This window comes from Vipera berus, assembly GCF_964194415.1.
Source record: "Vipera berus genome assembly, chromosome: Z".
NCBI lineage: Eukaryota > Metazoa > Chordata > Lepidosauria > Squamata > Viperidae > Vipera > Vipera berus.
Window position 1 is genome coordinate 21,393,353 of NC_138205.1, and position 20,065 is coordinate 21,413,417.

A 20,065-nucleotide genomic window follows, 5' to 3' on the forward strand; every position below is an offset into this window, starting at 1 on the left:
CAGCTTTTTTTTAGAAGGTAAGGGAAAAAATATTTTGATTTTGCGACTAGCTATTGTAATTCTGTTTTCATATTAATTCCCTACTAGGTTTCATTCTTGCAGTTCTGTAACGCTTATTAGGAAATAAACTTAAATGAGTATTAAGGAAAACCCCATAGGAAAAGGTATATTCTTTCCCCTTCTACCTTCTCCTTCGGACTTGCACACGAAGTAACAACTTTTTAGAAAACATTAGTATTCTATGAACCGCGATCACGTCTCAAAAGCTTCAAAGTTTGAAAACTTAAGCCACCGTGCGGCCCGCAGCAAATCCACGCTTGAAAGTAAACAGCACGCGTCGATCAAGAAAAACTACAATTCCCAGGAGGCTTCCTGCAATGGTAGTTAACTTTTGGAAGTAATTAATTATTTTCCACAAAGTTTAACTGCCTGTGTTGCATTGGAACGCAATCTGCTTAGGTTAATAAATCAAACTCCTGCTTTTTGATGGATTCCCCCCCCCCAGCTTAATTCATTGTCCCGCCCTAGAGGTCCCCTTGGTTACATCTTGTGCCTGGCTGAGGAATTCTGGGAGTTGAAGTCCACAAGTCATAAAAGAGCCAAGTTTGAAGACCCCCTGCTCATGACCATGTTCCACATTTAAACATTCCGTTTAAAAAAAATGGGAAGAAAAACAGAAATGGATTGAACTGTTTTTGGAGGAGGGGGGATTGTGGGGTGACTTTTTTTTTAGGTGGCAGTCTACGAACGCATGAGCAAAATAAAGCCCGTAAACGGGGAAATTGATTTCCGTGAATTGCGCATGCGTCCACTTCCGACAACTTAGGGCGCATGCGCTAGACGCCTAGCTGTAGGAAATGCCCTGTGCGGAGGTTTCTGCGTCATTTTTAGGCGCGCGTGCCGCCTTCATTTATTTATTTATGGTTTAGCAAGGCTGCGTCAAGCGTTGTTCTGCCACTCTCGGCACGGACTTTAAACGGTAGGGGATCAAGTGTTTGTCGCGGTAATGGGAACTTACTGGAGTAAGGGGGTGAAGAAGTTCGTGCATCCAGGGAATTATAATTGCACCGTGTCGCCCCCTACTGGTTCCTTCTGCATGTTGAGGATTTATTCCAGGGGTCTTCAAACTGGGCCACTTTAAGACTTGTGGACTTCAACTCCCAGAATTCCTCAGCCAGCCCTGCTGGCTGAGGAATTCTGGGAGTTGAAGTCCACAAGTCTTAGTGGTCCAGTTTGAAGACCCCTGATTTATTCTATGCTGCGGCGTGTGGTCGATCGGGTTCATTGCAACATGTAGTGATGGCCCCTTCTTTCATCATGAGAAATCCATGCTGTTGTTTGGTTCTGATAGACGAGGACTCAGAGTGGTTTTATAATGAACGAGTTTATTGAATACACATAAGTCAACTGTCAACTGTCAAATGTTGCAAGCTTTTATAGTGGAACTGTTTGAACTGTAACCAATCATCGGAGTCTATTTTCCCGCTTCTTGTTTATTGTAACCAATGATTGCACCAGAATCTCCCGCTCTAAACCCGGCTATATTGCAATCTGCTATTCTCCTTGTTTGCAACTATTTACAGACACAACACCCCTTACCCCCCAGTTGTTGTTATTTATATACAAAATCCTTTAAATATTTTGGTGGCCTATGGACTCTTGAAGGGTATCTATTGCTCTGGCTGCTAGGGTCACTTCTTTCTGATTGTCTGCAAGGCTGATTGCCTCTGTTGGACCTGGACTCTTGGCTACCTGACTCTGACGCTTCCCTGTTGCTGTTCTGTGGATTTGTTTGTGTTTGAAGATCAGCTATCGCTGGCCTACTCCGCAGGGGTATTTCCCAGTCAATTTGACTAAATTGTTGTTGTTGGTTACCAGGGAATGAGTTATTTTGCGTTTCTGCTACCCCACTATCTGGCGTGTTGTTATCACTGAACCTGGATGTAAAGTTCCCCCCAAATATACTTTGATCCCCATCTACTGGCAAACATCCACTAGTTCTCTTTCTCAGCTGATCTATGTGTCTTGCTGATCCTATTCCCTTCCCCCTCAATAGTGTAAGACAGGGGAACCAATATTTCAGTAACCACCCCTGGGATCCATTTGTCCCCTTGTGCATAGTTTCTGGCCCAGATTAAATCCCCCACTTTAAATGTTCTACTTGGAATGTCCAGTTCAGCACTTGGTAGGAGTCTGTCAGGGTGTAATCTGTCCAATTTGGTGGTTAGTCTCCTTCCCCACCTCATTTCAGCTGGACTTTTGCCGGTAGCTGTACATGGGGTCGTATGTTGGGTCAGCAAAAATTCGGCCAGTCTTTGGTGCCAGTCGCCCCGAATGATTCTTTTTAAGGCGTCTTTTGTGGTCCTCACATTTCGTTCAGCCAAGCCGTTGGTGGATGGGTGGAAGGGTGCTGATGTCTTGTGTTTAATCGAGTTGGCCTTGAGGAAATCCTGGAATTCAACAGAGGTGAATTGGGGCCCATTATCTGACACAATTACATCCGGTAACCCATGAGTGGCAAAGAGGCCCCTTAATACCTGTATTGTTCTACCTGAAGTCAATGAACTGACTGGTACTACCTCTAGCCATCTAGAGAAGCTGTCCACTACTACCAGGAATGTTAACCCTTGGAAAGGTCCAGCAAAGTCAATATGAATCCTGGACCAAGGATTCCTAGCTAACTCCCACTTATGCGTACGAGTGTGTTGTTGTTCCGGCCTAGACCGTTGGCACAAATGGCAATTGGCAACACATTCCTCAATGTCATTGTCCAGTCCTGGCCACCACAAGTGGCTCCTAGCCAACGCCTTCATACGTACTATTCCTGGGTGCCCTTCATGTAACTCTAATAAAATAGCTGGTCTGTGGATTTCGGGAATGACCACACGGTTTCCCCACAGTAAGCATCCCAAATGAACTGACAGTTCATCTTTTCTTCTAAAATAGGGAATGTACTTGGCATCAGGGTTGGCATTTGGCCACCCACTCAGGGCCCAGGCCATTATTCTCCTTAAAGTATGGTCATTATTTGTTGCCACAGCTATATCTTTAGCGGTTAAAGGCCAGTCAGGAATGTCCTGTAGGGACATTATTTGTCCCACAGGGGCAGGGTCTTCCTCAGTGATGTTTAATGGCAGTCTGCTAAGGGCGTCAGCATGTCCCATGTCCTTGCCCGGTCTGTATTGGAGAGAAAATGAATATGCCGAGAGGAAAATGGACCACCTCAGCATTCTGGGTGACATGATTTGGGGAGTCTGTTTATCCGTGGTAAACAGTCCCAATAGGGGTTTGTGGTCAGTCAGTATGGTAAAGTTCCTACCATAAAGGTAGTCATGGAACTTTTTTACTCCTGCCACTATTGCTAATGCTTCCCTGTCTATCTGAGCATAATTCCGCTCTGCTTTGGTTAGCGTCCGGGAATAATATGCGATTGGTCTTTGTATCCCTTGGTTGTCTAAGTGGCTGATAACAGCCCCCACACCATAAGGTGAAGCATCACACGCTAGATAAATTGGTTTATTTTCGATAAAATGGGTTACTGTTGATTGGCTGGAAAGAATGTCCTTTAAAGTTTGGAAACTAACTCTATGTTTATTCAGCCACTGCCAAGGAGTCTTTTTATCTAAGAGTCTATGGAGGGGTTCTGCAATGGCAGCCTTGTGTGGCACAAATGTATGGTAGAAGTTTACTAAGCCAAGGAAGGCTTGTAGTTCAGCCTTGTTCCTTGGTTCAGGAGCCCATTTAATTGCTTTAATTTTGTCAGGGGTAGGATGGATTCCACTTTTATCTATCCTGAACCCCAAGAAATCAGTGGACTTAACCCCAATACAACATTTTTCCCTTTTTAGTTTCAATCCAGCCCTCCTAAATCTTCCCAATACCTGTTCAAGCCGCTCCACTAACATTTCCTCATTTTTTCCAGCTATCAAGACATCATCAAAGTAAGGGCATACACCAGGTATGCCCTTTAAGGTCCTCTCCATCACTTCTTGAAAGATGCCTGGAGCTGCTGCAATACCAAATTGCAGTCTGTGGACTCGGAACGCCCCCTTGTGGGTAACAATCGTCTGTGCTTCTGCAGCCTCTTCAGAAACAGTCAATTGTAAGTACGCATGCGCCAAGTCTAGCTTGGCAAACATGGCGCCGTCCTGGATCGTGGCGAGGACCTGCTTCACCGTCGGGACCGGGTAAGCATGTTTTTTCATTCCAATGTTCAGGGTGGCTTTGTAGTCAGCGCAGATTCTCACATCCCCATTGGGTTTGAGGGGTGTGACAATTGGCGTTTCCCACAAACCACCCTCAACAGGTTCTAAGACGCCTTGGCCTACAAGCCTGTCGAGCTCGGCCTCGATTTTTTCCTTCAGGGCGAAAGGTACCCTTCGGGCCTTAAGCCTGATAGGTTTTACTGAGGGGTCTAGATTAAATTTAATTGGGGGCCCTTTGTATTTACCTAGAGATCCATCGAATACGTCTGCAAATTCATTGCAGACTGATTCGAGGGTCTTATTTTTAATTACTGAATTTATTCCCCCGATCCAAATGCCCAGGGCTGGGAACCAGTTAAGGCCAATTAAACTAGTCCTTTGTCCCTCAGTGACTATTAAATCTAAAACCCCCTTAAACCCCTTAAATTTAACACTAAGGCTAATCTTCCCTTTTATTTTTATTGGGGTTTTTTGAAAATCGGTTAATTGAATTTTTGTTGAACTAAGTAGAATTTTCCTTCCACTTATTTGTTCAATCCTTTCAAGGGTTTCACTGGATATTATTGACACTGAAGCCCCTGAGTCAATTTCCATTCTGCAAGGAACCCCTTGCAGATGGACTATGATTTTTAATTTTCCTTCTGGAAAATTGCTATTTTTTCCTTTCCTACTGCGATTGACACGCGCCACATCCCCTAGATTTGGAATTTTAACCCTGGGTCTAGGGGTCTCTTTGCCACTAAAGTAAGGGGTTACCTTACCTTCGGGCCACACATCGACTTCGTGAAGGCGGTTGTCGCGAGCCCGGCTCCTACAGATGGCCTGGATGTGGCCGGTCTTCCCACACGCTCTGCATTTTGCGGTACGGAATCGGCAAGAGGCGCGGGGATGGTTGCCTCCGCAGCTGCCACACCGGTTTTGGATATCGTTGTCGCGCGGTCTGGTTGTGGTGTCCCTCCATGGTCGTTGGGCCCCTATCGCTTGTCTTTGCGGTGTTGCGGATTGGTGACGGCGGTTAGGTTCCGGCCCCTCACTTCGGGATGGGTTAGGCGCCAATTTTCCGAATCATCTGGAGACTTCAGCGATATCTTCTTCCCACTGCTGGTCCACCTCCCCGCAGTCCACATAGCCTTCTTGGTTGATCTCGGCCGACACTGCCATGCTACTGCGGGGGGGGGTCGCGATACCCGGTGGATTCGTACGTTAGAAGTTCATCCAACACTTCCTGCAGATCGCCGGTGGGTTTGGCGATTATTCTGTTTTGCAGCTGCTCGTCTCGCAAGCCCAGTACTACTCGGTCCCAAATTCTAATTTCTAAATTGTCGTATTTACATCGTACTGCGGCTTCCCTGACGGCAGCAATGAATTTTTGTATGGATTCTCCCGGTCTCTGGTTCCTTTTCTCGAAAATGCGCCGCCAGAAGAGTTCAGATCTCCTAGGTGTGAAGTGGACCTTTAGTTTGGCTAGGAGGTCGGCATATGGCACGCTTGAGACCGGCTGCGGTTGACACAGTCCGACAGCGATTCGATAAACCGGTGTGCCGCAAATTGTCAATAATGCTGCCGCCTTCTTCCGGTCGTCTGTGATTCCGTTCACTAGCAGGAACCCTTCGACTTGACCGATGTATTCTTCCCAATCCTCTGGGAAGTTTGGGTCGAATTCTTTCAATGACCCTATTTGCGCCATTCGGAGAATTTTTCTTATTCCGCCGCGGCCGCTCGGTTGACTGTGACACGCTTTCGAATTTGCCGCCTTTGCGCAACAATTTCGCCGATTCTCTGGTCTTCTGTCTATCCCACCTTCGTCGCCAATTGTTTGGTTCTGATAGACGAGGACTCAGAGTGGTTTTATAATGAACGAGTTTATTGAATACACATAAGTCAACTGTCAACTGTCAAATGTTGCAAGCTTTTATAGTGGAACTGTTTGAACTGTAACCAATCATCGGAGTCTATTTTCCCGCTTCTTGTTTATTGTAACCAATGATTGCACCAGAATCTCCCGCTCTAAACCAGGCTATATTGCAATCTGCTATTCTCCTTGTTTGCAACTATTTACAGACACAACAGTTGTTATCTTAAAGGAGATGCCAGATACTCGTATTTTCCTCGGGTGTAAGAAATGAAAGGTCATACTGTTCATTGAAAATGTTCAAATGTTCAAAGGAGCTCGGAGTCCTAGTGGACAATCACTTCAATATGAGCCAGCAGTGTGCTGCAGCTGCCAAAAAAGCCAACACAGTGCTAGGCTGCATTAACAGAGGGATAGAATCAAGATCACGTGAAGTACTAATACCACTTTACAATGCTTTGGTAAGGCCACACCTGGAATACTGCATCCAGTTTTGGTCACCACGATGTAAAAAAGATGTGGAGACTCTAGAAAGGGTACAGAGAAGAGCAACAAAGATGATTAGGGGGCTGGAGGCTAAAACATATAGGGAACGGTTGCTGGAATTGGGTATGTGTAGTTTAACGAAGAGAAGGGTGAGGGGTGACATGATAGCAGTGTTCCAATATCTCAGGCTGCCACAGAGAAGAGGGAGTCAAGCTATTCTCCAAAGCACCTGAAAGCAGGACAAGAAGCAACGGATGGAAACTAGTCAAGGAGAGAAACAACCTAGAACTAAGGAGAAACTTCCTGACAGTTAGAACAATTAACCAGTGGAACAACCTGCCTCCAGAAGTGGTGAATGCTCCAACACTGGAAGTTTTTAAGAAGAGACTGGACAGCCATTTGCCTGAAATGGTATAGGGTTTCCTGCCTGAGCAGGGGGTTGGACTAGATGACCTCCAAAGTCCCTTCCAACTTCTTCTTCTTCTTCTTCTTCTTCTTCTTCTTCTTCTTCTTCTTCTTCTTCTTCTTCTTATTATTATTATTATTATTATTATTATTATTATTATTATTATTATTATTATTATACATTTTTTACAGAAAGTACATAAATCGCAGTGGTCCGAATGCATCTTACCCTATAAGCATGCATACTGGATTTACAAACAATGGTTGGAAGTCATGTGGGTATTAATTGCTTTCCAGAAGGATGGGTCTTCCAGCTAAAAACAAATAAGACATTAAAACGGTCAATTAAAAATAGCAAACTCTGCTCTTAGATTAAAATATGCACCTCACATCTGCTGAGTATTCAGAAAATAAGTACATTTAATTCCGTTTATTCTGCAAGTATAAACACAGGAATATAAAGTGAAGGTGGTCCCGTGGCTAGTTTGCTTAATAAAGATAGAAACTTTCCCAAATTGTAAACATTTATTTATTTGTTTGTTTGTTTATATTTCATGTTTCTAGACTGCCTATCTCCCTGTATAAAGGAGGGCCTCTCGACAGTGTTCTAAAGTCCAAACAGGTAATCCTTGACTTACAACCACAAATGAGTCCAAAATTTCTGTGACATTTGTTATTTGCACCAAATGTAGGACATGCCAAGAATACTGTATTCTTCCCTTTATTAATGTTTTAAGATTTAGCAGTACAGTCTGTCCAGAATTTTAAAATGACAATTGGTTTGAGAGAAATTCCTTTCTCCTGCCCTACATTTCTTTTAGCAACATGGCTTTGGTATCAGCCGATTCTAGGATTGCTGAACTCCTAGGAGAATTGCACCAGCTTATCAAACAGACCCAGGTAACATGATTTTTTTTCTTCCTGGAATATTTGGGTCTGTATGTGACACGAAGTCTACTTAGCTTGTCATGGCCAATGAAGACAAAAGGAGAAGGCTATTCTTTGGCTTTTTTTGGAGAGGGAGGGTGTCTTTTACATTTGGGGCTATATCTTATTTTAGTAATGCACCAAAGAGGCTGTACCATAATGCTGAGAGGAGGCCATGAAACTGGTGTGGTGTGATAACCTCAAGGAATACACTTTATGTGCGAAAATAAAGACCCTGTTGTTTAAAAAAAATTAACCAGAAACACTCTTGTTGTTAGGAGGAACGATCAAGAAGTGAACATAATCTTGTGAATATCCAGAAAACACATGAACGGATGCAGACGGAGAACAAGAGTGAGTAAAAAATGCCAATCTTGTAACCCCTTCCCTAGAAACCTTTTCTGAGGCATCATTTTGAATCTACCACATTCCCCAGCTGCTAGATGAGAGAGTCATTTTCATAAATAAATAAAAAAGAGTGATGGCACAGTTGTTAGAATGCAGTAGTGTAGGCAAACTCTGCCTATAGCCAGGGGTTCGTTCCTGACCTTGACTCAGCCTTCCATCCGTCCGAAGTAGGTAAAATGCCAGGATACTCAGAGTATTCCATCCCTTAATATTGGGGGTGAGTTATTGCCCCCCGTTGATAGGGCCCGCAACCTGGGTGTCCTCCTAGATTCACAGCTCTCCTTAGAAGATCACATAGGAGCTGTGACCAGGGGGGCCTTCACTCGGGTTCGCCTGGTGTGCCAACTACGACCCTATCTGGACCTGGATGCCTTGCGTACAGTCACCCATGCACTTGTGACCTCCCGCCTTGACTACTGCAACGCTCTTTACATGGGGCTGCCCTTGAGAGCCACTCGGAAGCTTCAGCTGGTACAGAGTGCAGCTGCACGAACACTTTGGGGGGCTTCCCGATACTCCCATATTATACCTCTCCTCCGTGAGCTGCACTGGCTTCCAGTTGCCTTCCGAGTGAAATTCAAGGTGCTAGTGATGACATACAAAGCCCTACATGGCATGGGTCCGGATTACCTACAGGAGCACCTACTGCCAGCGTCAACTCCCCTCCGTCCTGTGCGCTCCCACAGAGAGGGCCTCCTCAGGGTGCCACCGGTCAGAGAATGCCGGCTGGTGGCCCCCAGGGGGAGAGCATTCTCGGTGGGTGCACCAACCCTTTGGAACGGCTTGCCTGCCGAAATCCGGATGGCCCCCAACCTTCGCACCTTCCGGCGTGACTTAAAAACCTACCTATTCCAGCAAGCCGGCCTGGCCTGATAGATTTTGGGGTTTCATTTGTTTTACTATTGTTTTACTGTATACTTACCTTGCTCTGTACACCGCCCCGAGTCCTTCGGGAGAAGGGCGGTATATAAAAACAAACAAACAAATAAATAAATAAATAAATAAATAAATAAAATGACCCAGATTGTTGGGGGCCATAGGCTGACTCTGTAAACCGCTTAGAGAGGGCTGTAACACACTATGGAGTGGTATATAAGTCTAAGTGCTATTGCTAATTGAGCCAGTGTATTCAGTTACCATTGTTTAACAACTGCCAACAGTGACAATGGCCATGGATGTTCTGAAGCTTGTAGGCCGTGGGAGCCATTGTATGCTGCATCGAAAAGGCAACAGGCTAGAGAAATGTGTTAAACAATTTCGTTGCTGTACTCCAAAAGGTTTGGAGCTAAAGCTAATTTTTTTCCCTTGGAGGGGTGAGAATTTTCTAGAAGAATTTGAGTTGGAAAATGTTCTGGCTAGTAGTTGCTTGTACATATGAAATTAATTGGTAGAAGATAGTCCTTATTCATCTTCGGTAGGGCTCCTCACTCATTCCTGCATTCTACCTCACAAGAGACCAACTTGCAAAGTGTGTTTTGAAAATGAAAATGTTGTGCAGGATCTGAGGTGTGGCTTGGTAACAAATGCAAGAGACCAGAAGTTGCCTTTTAAGCTTTACGTGTTTATTCAGCTGAACAAAGACGGGCCTCTAAAAGGGGGCGGGAAGCCCTGAATGGCAAGAAATCCTTGTAATTATACTTTTTTGATTACATAAGCCAGGGGTGTCAAACTTGCAACGTGTCAAGACTTTTTCCCCCCCATTTCTGGCAATGGGATGGGTGCGGTTTTGCCATGACGCATCCGGCCCGTGGGCCAGCAGTTTGACACCCCTGACATAAGCAATTCACCCAGCAAAGCTGGCACACATAAGATAAAGACTTCACCCAGAAAGGTTGGCTCACCACAGATAAGAAAGGAGAGAGCAGAAACAGCTAAAAATGTTCCTTTGGGGCGTTTCCCTAAAGGTGACTTGGGACATTGGATGTTTTCCTTGCTGATCTTCCATGACTCTGCATCCAATGACTCTGCAAGTACCCTAAGATAACGGGACCATCTGCACATATTCACAATCTGTGCTTCCCCCTGATTTTAGGTCAACAAAATAATATGGCACATTTTGCAGACCGAAACAGTAAGGCTCCTTCAATAATGAATAATGAATGATTATGTCATTGAAATATATACCTAGTCCAAAACATATTGTTATTGTTTCCTACTCACACCTCATTTATGGCTCTCTTAACCCTGCACTGAGTAATAAAACAGGGAACTTTTTTAATTATTAAAAAAAGGATAAACAGAGAACAGATTGAATATATACAGAATTATACATAATGTAGAGTGCTTCATCTAGGCTAGCAGGCTCAGGAATTCTGGGAGTTGAAGTCCACGAGTCATAAAAGAGCCAAGGTTGCCTACCCCTGAATTCTAGGCTACTGAATCGGCTTCCCAATGAACATCTTACATCTTATTGTAGAAAATTAAACTAGTTGGGTTGTTCCTACATTTCAGAACAAGTGACCTTATTGTCGGTTATATTCTTTAGGCCTTGGATCTTTCCCAGTTCTATGTGAGATTTTTTAAAAAAGGATTTTGCCTAGTATATGTAATGTGTTATATTTGATTTTAGCTTAATATGTCAGGTGAGCCTGGTATGTCACTTCTAAACTTTAGATTATGGCTCACAGTGTTGTGTTAATCCAGTCGGCTTTAATATACTCCCACAAACTTGATGAGGCAAGCTTGGCTTAGAACAATAGGCAAGCTAGATTTCTCTGTGAACTCAATATTACCTGCATTTCTTCTGTCTAGTCTCTCCGTATTATCGGACGAAATTACGTGGCCTCTATACAACAGCTAAGGCTGATGCAGAAGCTGAATGCAAGTGAGTATATCTAAGTTTATTTATTTATTTATTTATGGGATTTATATCCCACCCTATCTCCCGAGGGACTCAGGGTGGCTAACAACATCAAAACTTAAAGGTCTCTGTACAGTAAATTAAAAATAAAATTTGAAATAAATTAAAGAATAAAGTTAGAATTGTAAATATAATTAAAATCCCTGTCAGTCTAGGTCAGCCAGGTGGAAAAGGAGTGTTTTGAGGCCGCGGCGAAAGGACTGGAGATCTTGGGCCATCCGAAGCTCAGGGGGGAGCTGGTTCCACAGGGCTGGCGCTCCCACAGAGAAGGCTCTTCCCCTGGGGGTCGCAAGCCGACATTGTCTAGCCGACGGTACCCTGAGGAGGCCTTCTCTGTGTGAGCGTACTGGGCGATGGGAATTCGTTCCCGGCAACAGATGGTCCTGCAAGTATCCTGGGCCTAAGCCATGTAGGGCTTTAAAGGTAAGAACCAGCACCTTAAATCTCACCCGGAGGGCAACCGGTAGCCAATGCAGCTCACGCAAGAGGGTTGTAATATGGGAGTATCGGGGTGCTCCCATCACTACCCGTGCAGCTGCACTCTGCACCAGTTGAAGCCTCCGGGTGGTCTTCAAGGGTAGCCCCATGTAGAGAGCATTACAGTAGTCTATACGGGAGGTAACGAGTGCGTGGGTGACTGTACGTAGGGCATCTCGGTCTAGAAAGGGGCACAACTGGTGTACCAGGCGAATCTGGGCAAATGCCCCCCTAGCCACGACTCCAATATGATCTTCAAAACTGAGTCGTGAATCCAGGAGGACGCCCAGGTTGCATGCTCTATCAACGGGAGGTAATATCTCTCCTATAATCAAAGATGGAACCTCTTGAACTAAACGAGATGTTGGTACGTAAAGCCACTCAGTTTTGGCCGGGTTGAGCCGGAGCCTGTTCTTTCCCATCCAAATCTGTACCGCTTCCAGGCAACGGGACATCACATCGAGGGCATCACTGGGGTGGTTTGGGGTGGAGATGAACAACTGGGTATCATCCGCATATTGGTGATACCTCACCCCAAAACCACGAATGATTTCACCCAGCGGCTTCATATAGATGTTGAACAGGAGGGGCGAGAGCACTGACCCCTGAGGCACCCCACAACTAAGGGGCCTTGGGGTTGACCTCTGCCCTCCTGCCAACACCGTCTGCGAACGGCCCGAGAGGTAGGAGGAGAACCATCGTAGAACGGTGCCTCCCACTCCCAACCCCTCAAGACGACGCAGCAAGATACCATGGTCGATGGTATCAATCAAGTTGCCTGCTTCTAATGAGAGACAGTGATTCCTTTTCATTACTCTTGTTGCTTCTTTGCCCTATTTACCCAGCATCCTACGCAAGGACTTGGACAAAATTGCTGAGATAAAGTCTCTTCTGGAAGAACGGCGAATTGGTGAGTGTTGCCAAGCTGTGAGAAAAGGGGATGCTTGAGCTGTTTTAAAAATGCTGGGTGCTATCCCAAGATTTAAAGTTTTAAACAATTGAGTTTTAATTATTTATTTATTCAAGCGGCCTTAAGAAAAGGATGCATATGAATTTTTGGTGTGGACTTGTCTTCCGTTAATAAAGGTAGTCCTCAAATTACGGCAGCAATGGGGACCCAAATTTCTGTTGCTAAGTGACGCAGTCATAAATTGTGGCTGCGTTGCTTAGTGACAACAAATCTCTACATTAATTTCCATTAACGGAATGATAGCCATTGTTAGGCAAGGATATTCTCGCAACGTCTAGCTGGCTTGCCATAACTGAAGTCAGTGGGGAAGCCTGCAGGGGGTTGCAAGTCACAAGTGGTTTGCAAGCAAACAGGTAGGTGAGCGGTTGCTTCCAGGTGAGGGGTGAGGTGCAAGGGAGGCAAAGCTTGAGGGGTTTGTGTGCAGGGATGCCAGTGTGTACGAGAAGATACGAGATTGGGGAGATGATGTGGGTGGGGGAGACTTATCCCAGGGACTTGGAGTCTTCCTTGCTGGCTTCTCCATTGATGGGGAAGCTCATTAGGGAAGGTCACAAATGGCAATCCTGGATTGCGCAGCGCAGCAACCCAACTGTAAGTATGAGTTGGTTGCCAAGAGCCCAGATTGAGATCACATAGCTGCAAGGGTGCTGGGATACCTGGAACAATCGTAACCACTATTCATTCAGCACTGTCAAAACTTCAGACAGTCACTGAACAAATGGTTGTAAGTCAAGAACTTGTTGTTGTTAGCTGCGAAGTCGTGTCCGACCCATCGCGACCCTATGGACAACGTTCCTCCAGGCCTTCCTGTCCTCTACCATCTTCTGGAGTCCATTTAGGCTCACGCCTACTGCTTCAGTGACTCCATCCAGCCACCTCGTTCTCTGTCGTCCCCTTCTTCTATTGCCCTCGATCTTTCCCAGCATGAGGCTCTTCTCCAGTGAGTCTTTCCTTCTCATTAGGTGGCCAAAGTATTTGAGTTTCAGCTTCAGGATCTGGCCTTCTAAAGAGCAGTCAGGGTTGATCTCTAGGACTGACCGGTTTGATCGCCTTGCAGTCCAAGTCTTGTAGTCAAGAACTACCTGTAGACAAATCTAGTTCTGTCAGATCGGGACTGCAGACATTTAGTCATCCTCTAGATGGTAGCATATAGATATATAATGCCTTATTGCCTTGCTGCCATTTAGTAGTTCTCTATATTTTTGCAGCCCAGTTCTGGTCATCCTAATCAGATTGTGCCAGAAAGAAATTGAATAAGAATACTTTGCTCCTTCCAAGACATAGGTAGAAAAATAGGGAAAAGATGAAGTGTTTTGATTAGGCTAATTGGCTTGTGTTGCTGAGTTAAAGCAATCATTCTAAGCCAATGTTTGTCTTAAGTATATTTTAGGAACAAGCTACAGGGACCTGACTCATGGCAAACTATTGTGCCACATTTCACAAATTATATGCATTATGTAAACCCAAACAGAGCCTGGGTAGGTTAAGGAATGATGCTCAATGCATTCTTCTTGAATGTCTGGCGCACCAGCCCTTTTCCTAATATGAATAATTGCACTGGGATGCCTTCCCAGTTAAGCATCTGCTGAGCTGGCCGAGATAAGCCCACGGTTCTCAGAAATCTTACTTTAAATTGGGCGGGAAGCTTTGTGCTGTCCATCAGACTGGGTGATGAGCGAAAGTGAGAGTTTATAACTGAAAGTGGACATTCTTTCCCAGAATTTGGAACTTACCCCTGATAGTTCAAGGACACCTCTGAAATAAACTTAGAAGGAATTCACTGCCATAAACTTGGCTTCTGCCAGGAGTGTGCAGTTCATAAAGACAAAGTGAGAAATTTGTTGTACTGATACAGTCACAATTTTCTGTGACGAGGGAATGAAAAGTTTTTACAACCTCAGCTCTTCTTCCTTCTTTTTTTTTTACTTTTGTATTTAGATTATATCTCCCTTTCCCTTCAAATTTGTCTACACGGTGCTTTCTCTTCTTCCATATTGTTGTAGAACATAAAAGTTACTATGTTTTTGATATGGAAGTGAATATGATTGACAGGCTCATCTGAAGGCCGGAAGGCTACCTGCAAAGTTTACTCCCTTGGAGTATTGGAAGTGTTGCATTCTAAGCTTAAGCCATAAGTCTGGTTTTGCCTTGGATTGTCTGTCTGTCTCTCTGTCTATCAATATTGATTTCTACCATCTGTCTCTCTCTGTCTGTTTTGTCATCTGTCTATCAGTATTGACTTCTGGCTGAGATACTTGCATCCTTAATAATTTGTTAGATGTAGCCAAACCTTTCTGGTCTGCTTCCCTCTCCTCACACAGCTGCCAAGATTGCTGGCCTCTACAATGACTCCGAACCGCCACGCAAAACCATGCGCCGTGGAGTGCTGATGACTCTTCTCCAGCAGAGCGCCATGACTCTTCCATTGTGGATTGGGAAGCCTGGAGAAAAGTAATTGTTGGGAAGGTCCGGTGGGTCCTGAAAACCTGAAGTCCCTCTTCAGCCATGGAAGAGGCACTTTTTGTCTGGTTTCTCGTGCAGGCCGCCTCCCCTTTGCGGTGCCATCCCCGCCTCTAGTGATTATGTGGCCAAACCAGGAGATAAAGTAGCAGCTCGCGTCAAGGCTGTTGATGGAGATGAACAGTGGATCTTGGCTGAGGCTGTGAGCTACAATCATGCCACCAACAAGTGAGCATACGGGGGACTGTGATAGTGTCATAGAGACTCTTGCTTTTGCTAATTAAGAACGGGTTGTTTGTCTTGGAAACAGTCATTTTGAAGTATGTATATTCGATAACTGAAGGCCAGCTTGGTCTAATGAAGTGCTGGACTAGGAGTTCCACACCTGCCTTGGGCACAGAAGCCAACTGAGTGACCCTAGGCTATCATTGCCTCTCAGCCCAAGAAGAAGGCAGTGGCAAACCACTCCCAGAAACGTTGCTTAGAAAACAATAGATTTCCCCCATATAGTCACCCAGAGTTTGTGCGTATTCAAAATCAGTCTGCCCTACTTGATGATGATGATTAATACCATTAAAAAAATTGTGGTATGCAAAGCCCGGAGGACTTGTCAAGAGTTGAAAGAGAATAAACTCGGTGATACTACGGTATGTATGAATGTGTATATGCATGGTGCATATGTGCTTCATGCCTGTTGAGCATAAAAGTCTATGGAGATTCTCAGTCATCCAGGTCATAGTTATCCCGAAGATGCTTTTTCATGAGGCAACTGGACTTTCTTGTTTTTCTTTGAAGACATTTTGCTTCTCGCAAGAAGCTTCTTCAGCTCTCACTGGATGGTGGGGAATGGAAGGATTTATACTCCTTACAGACAGCTGGTCATCATTCTAAAAGAATGCAAATGGATGTGCGAGAGTTCATCTTGGTTAATTTTACTTTGTGGGCATTCTATATGGCTTTCTTCGAATTCTTATTCACCATTTTCTCTTCTTCAGATATGAGGTGGATGACATTGATGAAGAAGGAAAAGAGTAAGTGATGAAGGGATTGCTAAAGGCAGAGGTGCACTGTGTCAGGCCCCAGGCCCAGAAGCTTTGAACAAGGCACCCAGAGATTTCCCAAACCCTTCCTGTAATTTCTAAAGTGATTAAAGGGAGAATTAGGTAGTCAGTAGTGCCATTATATTCACTTTATTTAACCTTAATTATATTTACAATTAAATGAAACGTGTATGTGTATGTATATATGTGTGTGTGTGTGTACACACACACATACATACATACATACATACATACATACATACATATATATATATATATATATATATATATATATATATATATATATATATATATATATATATATATATATATATATATATATATATACACACATCTCCGTGGTCATGTGGCCGGCATGACTAGACACCAAAGGCGCACGGAACGCTGTTACCTTCCCACCGTAGTGGTCCCTATTTTTCTACTTGCATTTCTACGTGCTTTTGAACTGCTGGGACGAGTAACAGGCGCTCACTTTGTTACGCGGCACTCAGGATTCGACCCGCCAAACCTTCTGATTGACAAGCTCAGCGTCCTAACCCACTGAGCCACCGCATCCCTTCATATATATATATATATATATATATATATATATATATATATATATATATATATATATATATATATATATACGTGTGTGTGTGTGTATGTGTATGTATATGTATATATATTCCCCATATTTGGGTCGACAGGGTGCATAAAAAGAATACTCTATGATTGCCAAGTAAAAAATGCTCAATATGGTTGCCAAGTAAAACTATTGTGATTGATAGATAGATAGACAGACAGACAGACTGAGAGAGATAGATAGATAGAATAGCCAAGAAATGGGGCCCTTAACACATGGGGCTCCAGGCCCCAGCACACAACCAGGTCTTCATGGCCTTGTGAAAGTCCAGCAGGATTGGAGTCATCCTGATACTTTGATGGGAAAATATTCAGAAGAGAATGTTGCAGGTTTTAGCCCTGAGTGTTCCCCAGTCTGCTTCCCGAATTTCACCTGTGCCCCTCAGCCCCTCTCCCCAAATATTTTGGCCCTGAATTATGGGAACGTTTGTGGGAAATCTGCTCATCTTGACTTCTGTTTTTCCGCAGGCGTCATACCTTGAGTCGACGTCGCATCATCCCTCTACCTCAGTGGAAGGCCAATCCTGAAACAGACCCCGAGGCCTTGTTCCAGAAGGACCAGTTGGTCCTGGCCTTGTACCCACAAACGACCTGCTTCTACCGAGCCCTTATCCACGCTCCACCTCAGCGGGTAAGAAAGAGACCATAGGAGTTTTCCTCAGTAAATGCTCCAAACTGTAGTCTTCTCCAGCTGGTGATAGAATGGCTGATGCAGGTCTACCTTATGGAAAAGCTGACCTGTTCTTTGAGTCCTGGGCCAAGGAACCTCTTGGTCTGGCCCGTAGCTCTTTCTCCTGAGCTGTTCTCTAGGTAATAATTACAGAGTAACTCTGTTGATGCTAATAGAGCAAGGGTCCCCGGTCCATGGCCCAGTGCCAGGCCACAGCCCATTTGGAACCAGGCTGTGGAAGTGGGCATGTGTGTCCGCACGTGTGCCCGTGCAGAAAGCTGCATCTGTGAAAGTGGCACAAACATGTAAAACCATCCCTTCTCTTCCCCCACTCGACCACCCAGCCGAAAAGGTTGGGGAATACTGTAATAGAGCATCAAACCACAGGTTGCTAATATCTCCTAGTCTCTTTTATTAGGCAAGGTAATTTGTCTTCCCTGGAATAACGTGTCAGGAGTTTTTTGGCTTAGATAGAACCAGGTGTGGATGGAGCAAAAGTTTTAAAAAGACAAAAGAAATCTATCAACGTTATTCACGAAAGTTAAATTGTAATTTAATAGAGAATGAGAGAAGGAGCCTGACAACTACAGATTATCAGTCAGGATCTCTGCCTGTCTCTGGTTTGCTTGGTTGACTTCTCTCCAAATCAATTACCTCTGGAAATTGTTTACAGAATTTGCTCTCAAGTTATTTGTTCTCTTTCCATCCCATTTTGCCAAATCCAAAATCCTTGATTGTTTTACTCAGCACTGGGATTTCACTTGGTCAGTGTTACATTGCTTTGTCCCTTAGCTACTGTATTGCTAGTTTAGCCAGATTATCAGTCTCTGTCTTCAATTAGTAGTGCAGATAGAAAGGAAATAGATTTGAAAGTCAAGCTATCTAAGGAAAAAAAAGAGACTAAATCACAATTAGCTGGTAGCAACCATGGGAGATGTTGCATTCTGGATAGACTACAACTATTTTAAATGTGTTGAGACATGATGGTGAAGTAGCTAAGTTGCTAGTATGTGGAAGGAAAAAAATATTTAGATATGTGAATACAGAGGCATATGTTTGGAGTTGCTACTTCATTGTTATGCATTACATATCTTATGCTAATTATGAAATTTGGGATATATATATATATATATATAGACACACACACACATACACACTTCAAGTTAAGCATCTTAGAAGCATGGATGGATGGATGGATGGATGGATAGATTAGATAGATAGATAGATAGATAGATAGATAGATAGATAGATAGATAGATAGATAGATAGATAGATAGATAGATAGATAGATGATAGATAGATAGATAGATAGATAGATAGATAGATAGATAGATAGATAGATAGATAGATAGATAGATAGATCAGATAGATTAAAAGACCAAATAATTTTTTTCCAGCAAGGGTTGGTAAATGACTGCTATGAAGTCATGTATCAGGGCATGTTCTTCCTAGCTCTGGATACAGGAAAGCAGGAAAGCTCAACATCTTTCAAAATTTCCCCAATCCATTCATAATTAGGGTCTAAAAAGCCTTAGGGATCAGCAAGATGCAGTTGTCTATTTTTAGTAAGACGGTTCAGTATGTCAGGAGTGCAATGTGGACGTGGCTAGAAGAGTGGGAAAGAAGAAGGAGAAGAAGGAGAGACAGAAAAGGACGAGGTGAGGAGAAGAATGAAAAGAAAGCTGCTTAATAATCCAGTGGAGAGCATGACTGCATGGCCATCCATCCCCCTGTGGGAGGTAACAAAATCCATTCTTTTTCTTGGCCTCAGCCGCAAGACGACTACTCAGTCCTCTTTGAAGATACCAGCTATGCGGATGGCTACTCTCCCCCTCTCAACGTAGCTCAGCGCTACGTTGTGGCTTGCAAAGAAACGAAGAAGAAGTGACGTTGCCCTGCCAACCGCAGCTTGGTGAAGAACAAGGTCTGTCCCGGTGAACTTCTGCAGAGGGACAGTAAATAAAGCAGAAACCCACCAGAGCAGGAATTTAATTTATTAACCTAAGACTTTTGCATTCCAGTTGCAACACAGGCAGTAGTTAGCTTTTGTGAGAAACGATTCTATGATTACTTACAAAGGTTAACTGCTATTTGCAAGAATCGTTAGCTGCTTTGGAAATAGCCAACTAAAATTCTGTGAGTAAAGAACAGGCAATTTGTCTGTTATTTGTCGATTTCTGTTATTTTTTTTAAAAAATTTCCCCCTTGCAGCTGTGTTATTTCAGCTTAGGCTGCTATGAAGTGCTGCATACTTTAGTTTTTTTTTCCCCCAGGTTTTTTTTCCCCCTGTGTGAAGAAGATTGCAGAAGATTGTGTGAAGAAAAGATTTGGAATTAAATCCAGCAATTGAAACACAAAGACTCTCGACCTGAATTTGTGAATTTCTAAAGGAAAGTAGGAGGGTGTTGGGGAATTTTTTTATTATTTTGGGGTGAAAAGAATGAGTGAGATAATGTTGCTAATTGTTTGTGTTGCACAATTGCCACTTTTATTCATTTCATCACTGCGAGAAAAACTAAAAGTGTTACTATTCTGATATGACTAGAATTCCAATAGGATTTGATTCCCAGGATTGGAACATTTTCAAAACTCGGTATGATGACTTGGAACTAGTCTTAAAAGAACAGACTGCATCACTTTACTGCACAAATTGTAACATT

The 20,065-nt window shown here is 43.8% G+C and overlaps 1 protein-coding gene across 3 annotated transcripts; it reads left to right on the forward strand.

The window, feature by feature from the left end:
- The first annotated feature begins 852 nt into the window (after positions 1-852).
- On the forward strand, positions 853-19,763 carry LOC308678371 (SAGA-associated factor 29). Of its 3 annotated transcripts, none has more exons than XM_081345517.1 (11): positions 853-872; positions 7,513-7,570; positions 7,770-7,848; positions 8,154-8,229; positions 11,035-11,107; positions 12,466-12,530; positions 14,912-15,041; positions 15,132-15,278; positions 16,046-16,081; positions 17,204-17,366; positions 19,177-19,763. In XM_081345517.1, exons 3-11 carry the CDS (start codon positions 7,774-7,776, stop codon positions 19,291-19,293), a joined length of 882 nt encoding a protein of 293 aa, XP_081201643.1. In that variant the 5' UTR covers positions 853-872; positions 7,513-7,570; positions 7,770-7,773; the 3' UTR covers positions 19,294-19,763. The 3 variants fall into 3 exon arrangements, with proteins under 3 accessions (XP_081201643.1, XP_081201642.1, XP_081201644.1); XM_081345516.1 differs by having other exon boundaries at positions 854-979; XM_081345518.1 differs by lacking the exon at positions 853-872 and adding an exon at positions 6,912-6,954.
- Positions 19,764-20,065: the final 302 nt, after the last annotated feature.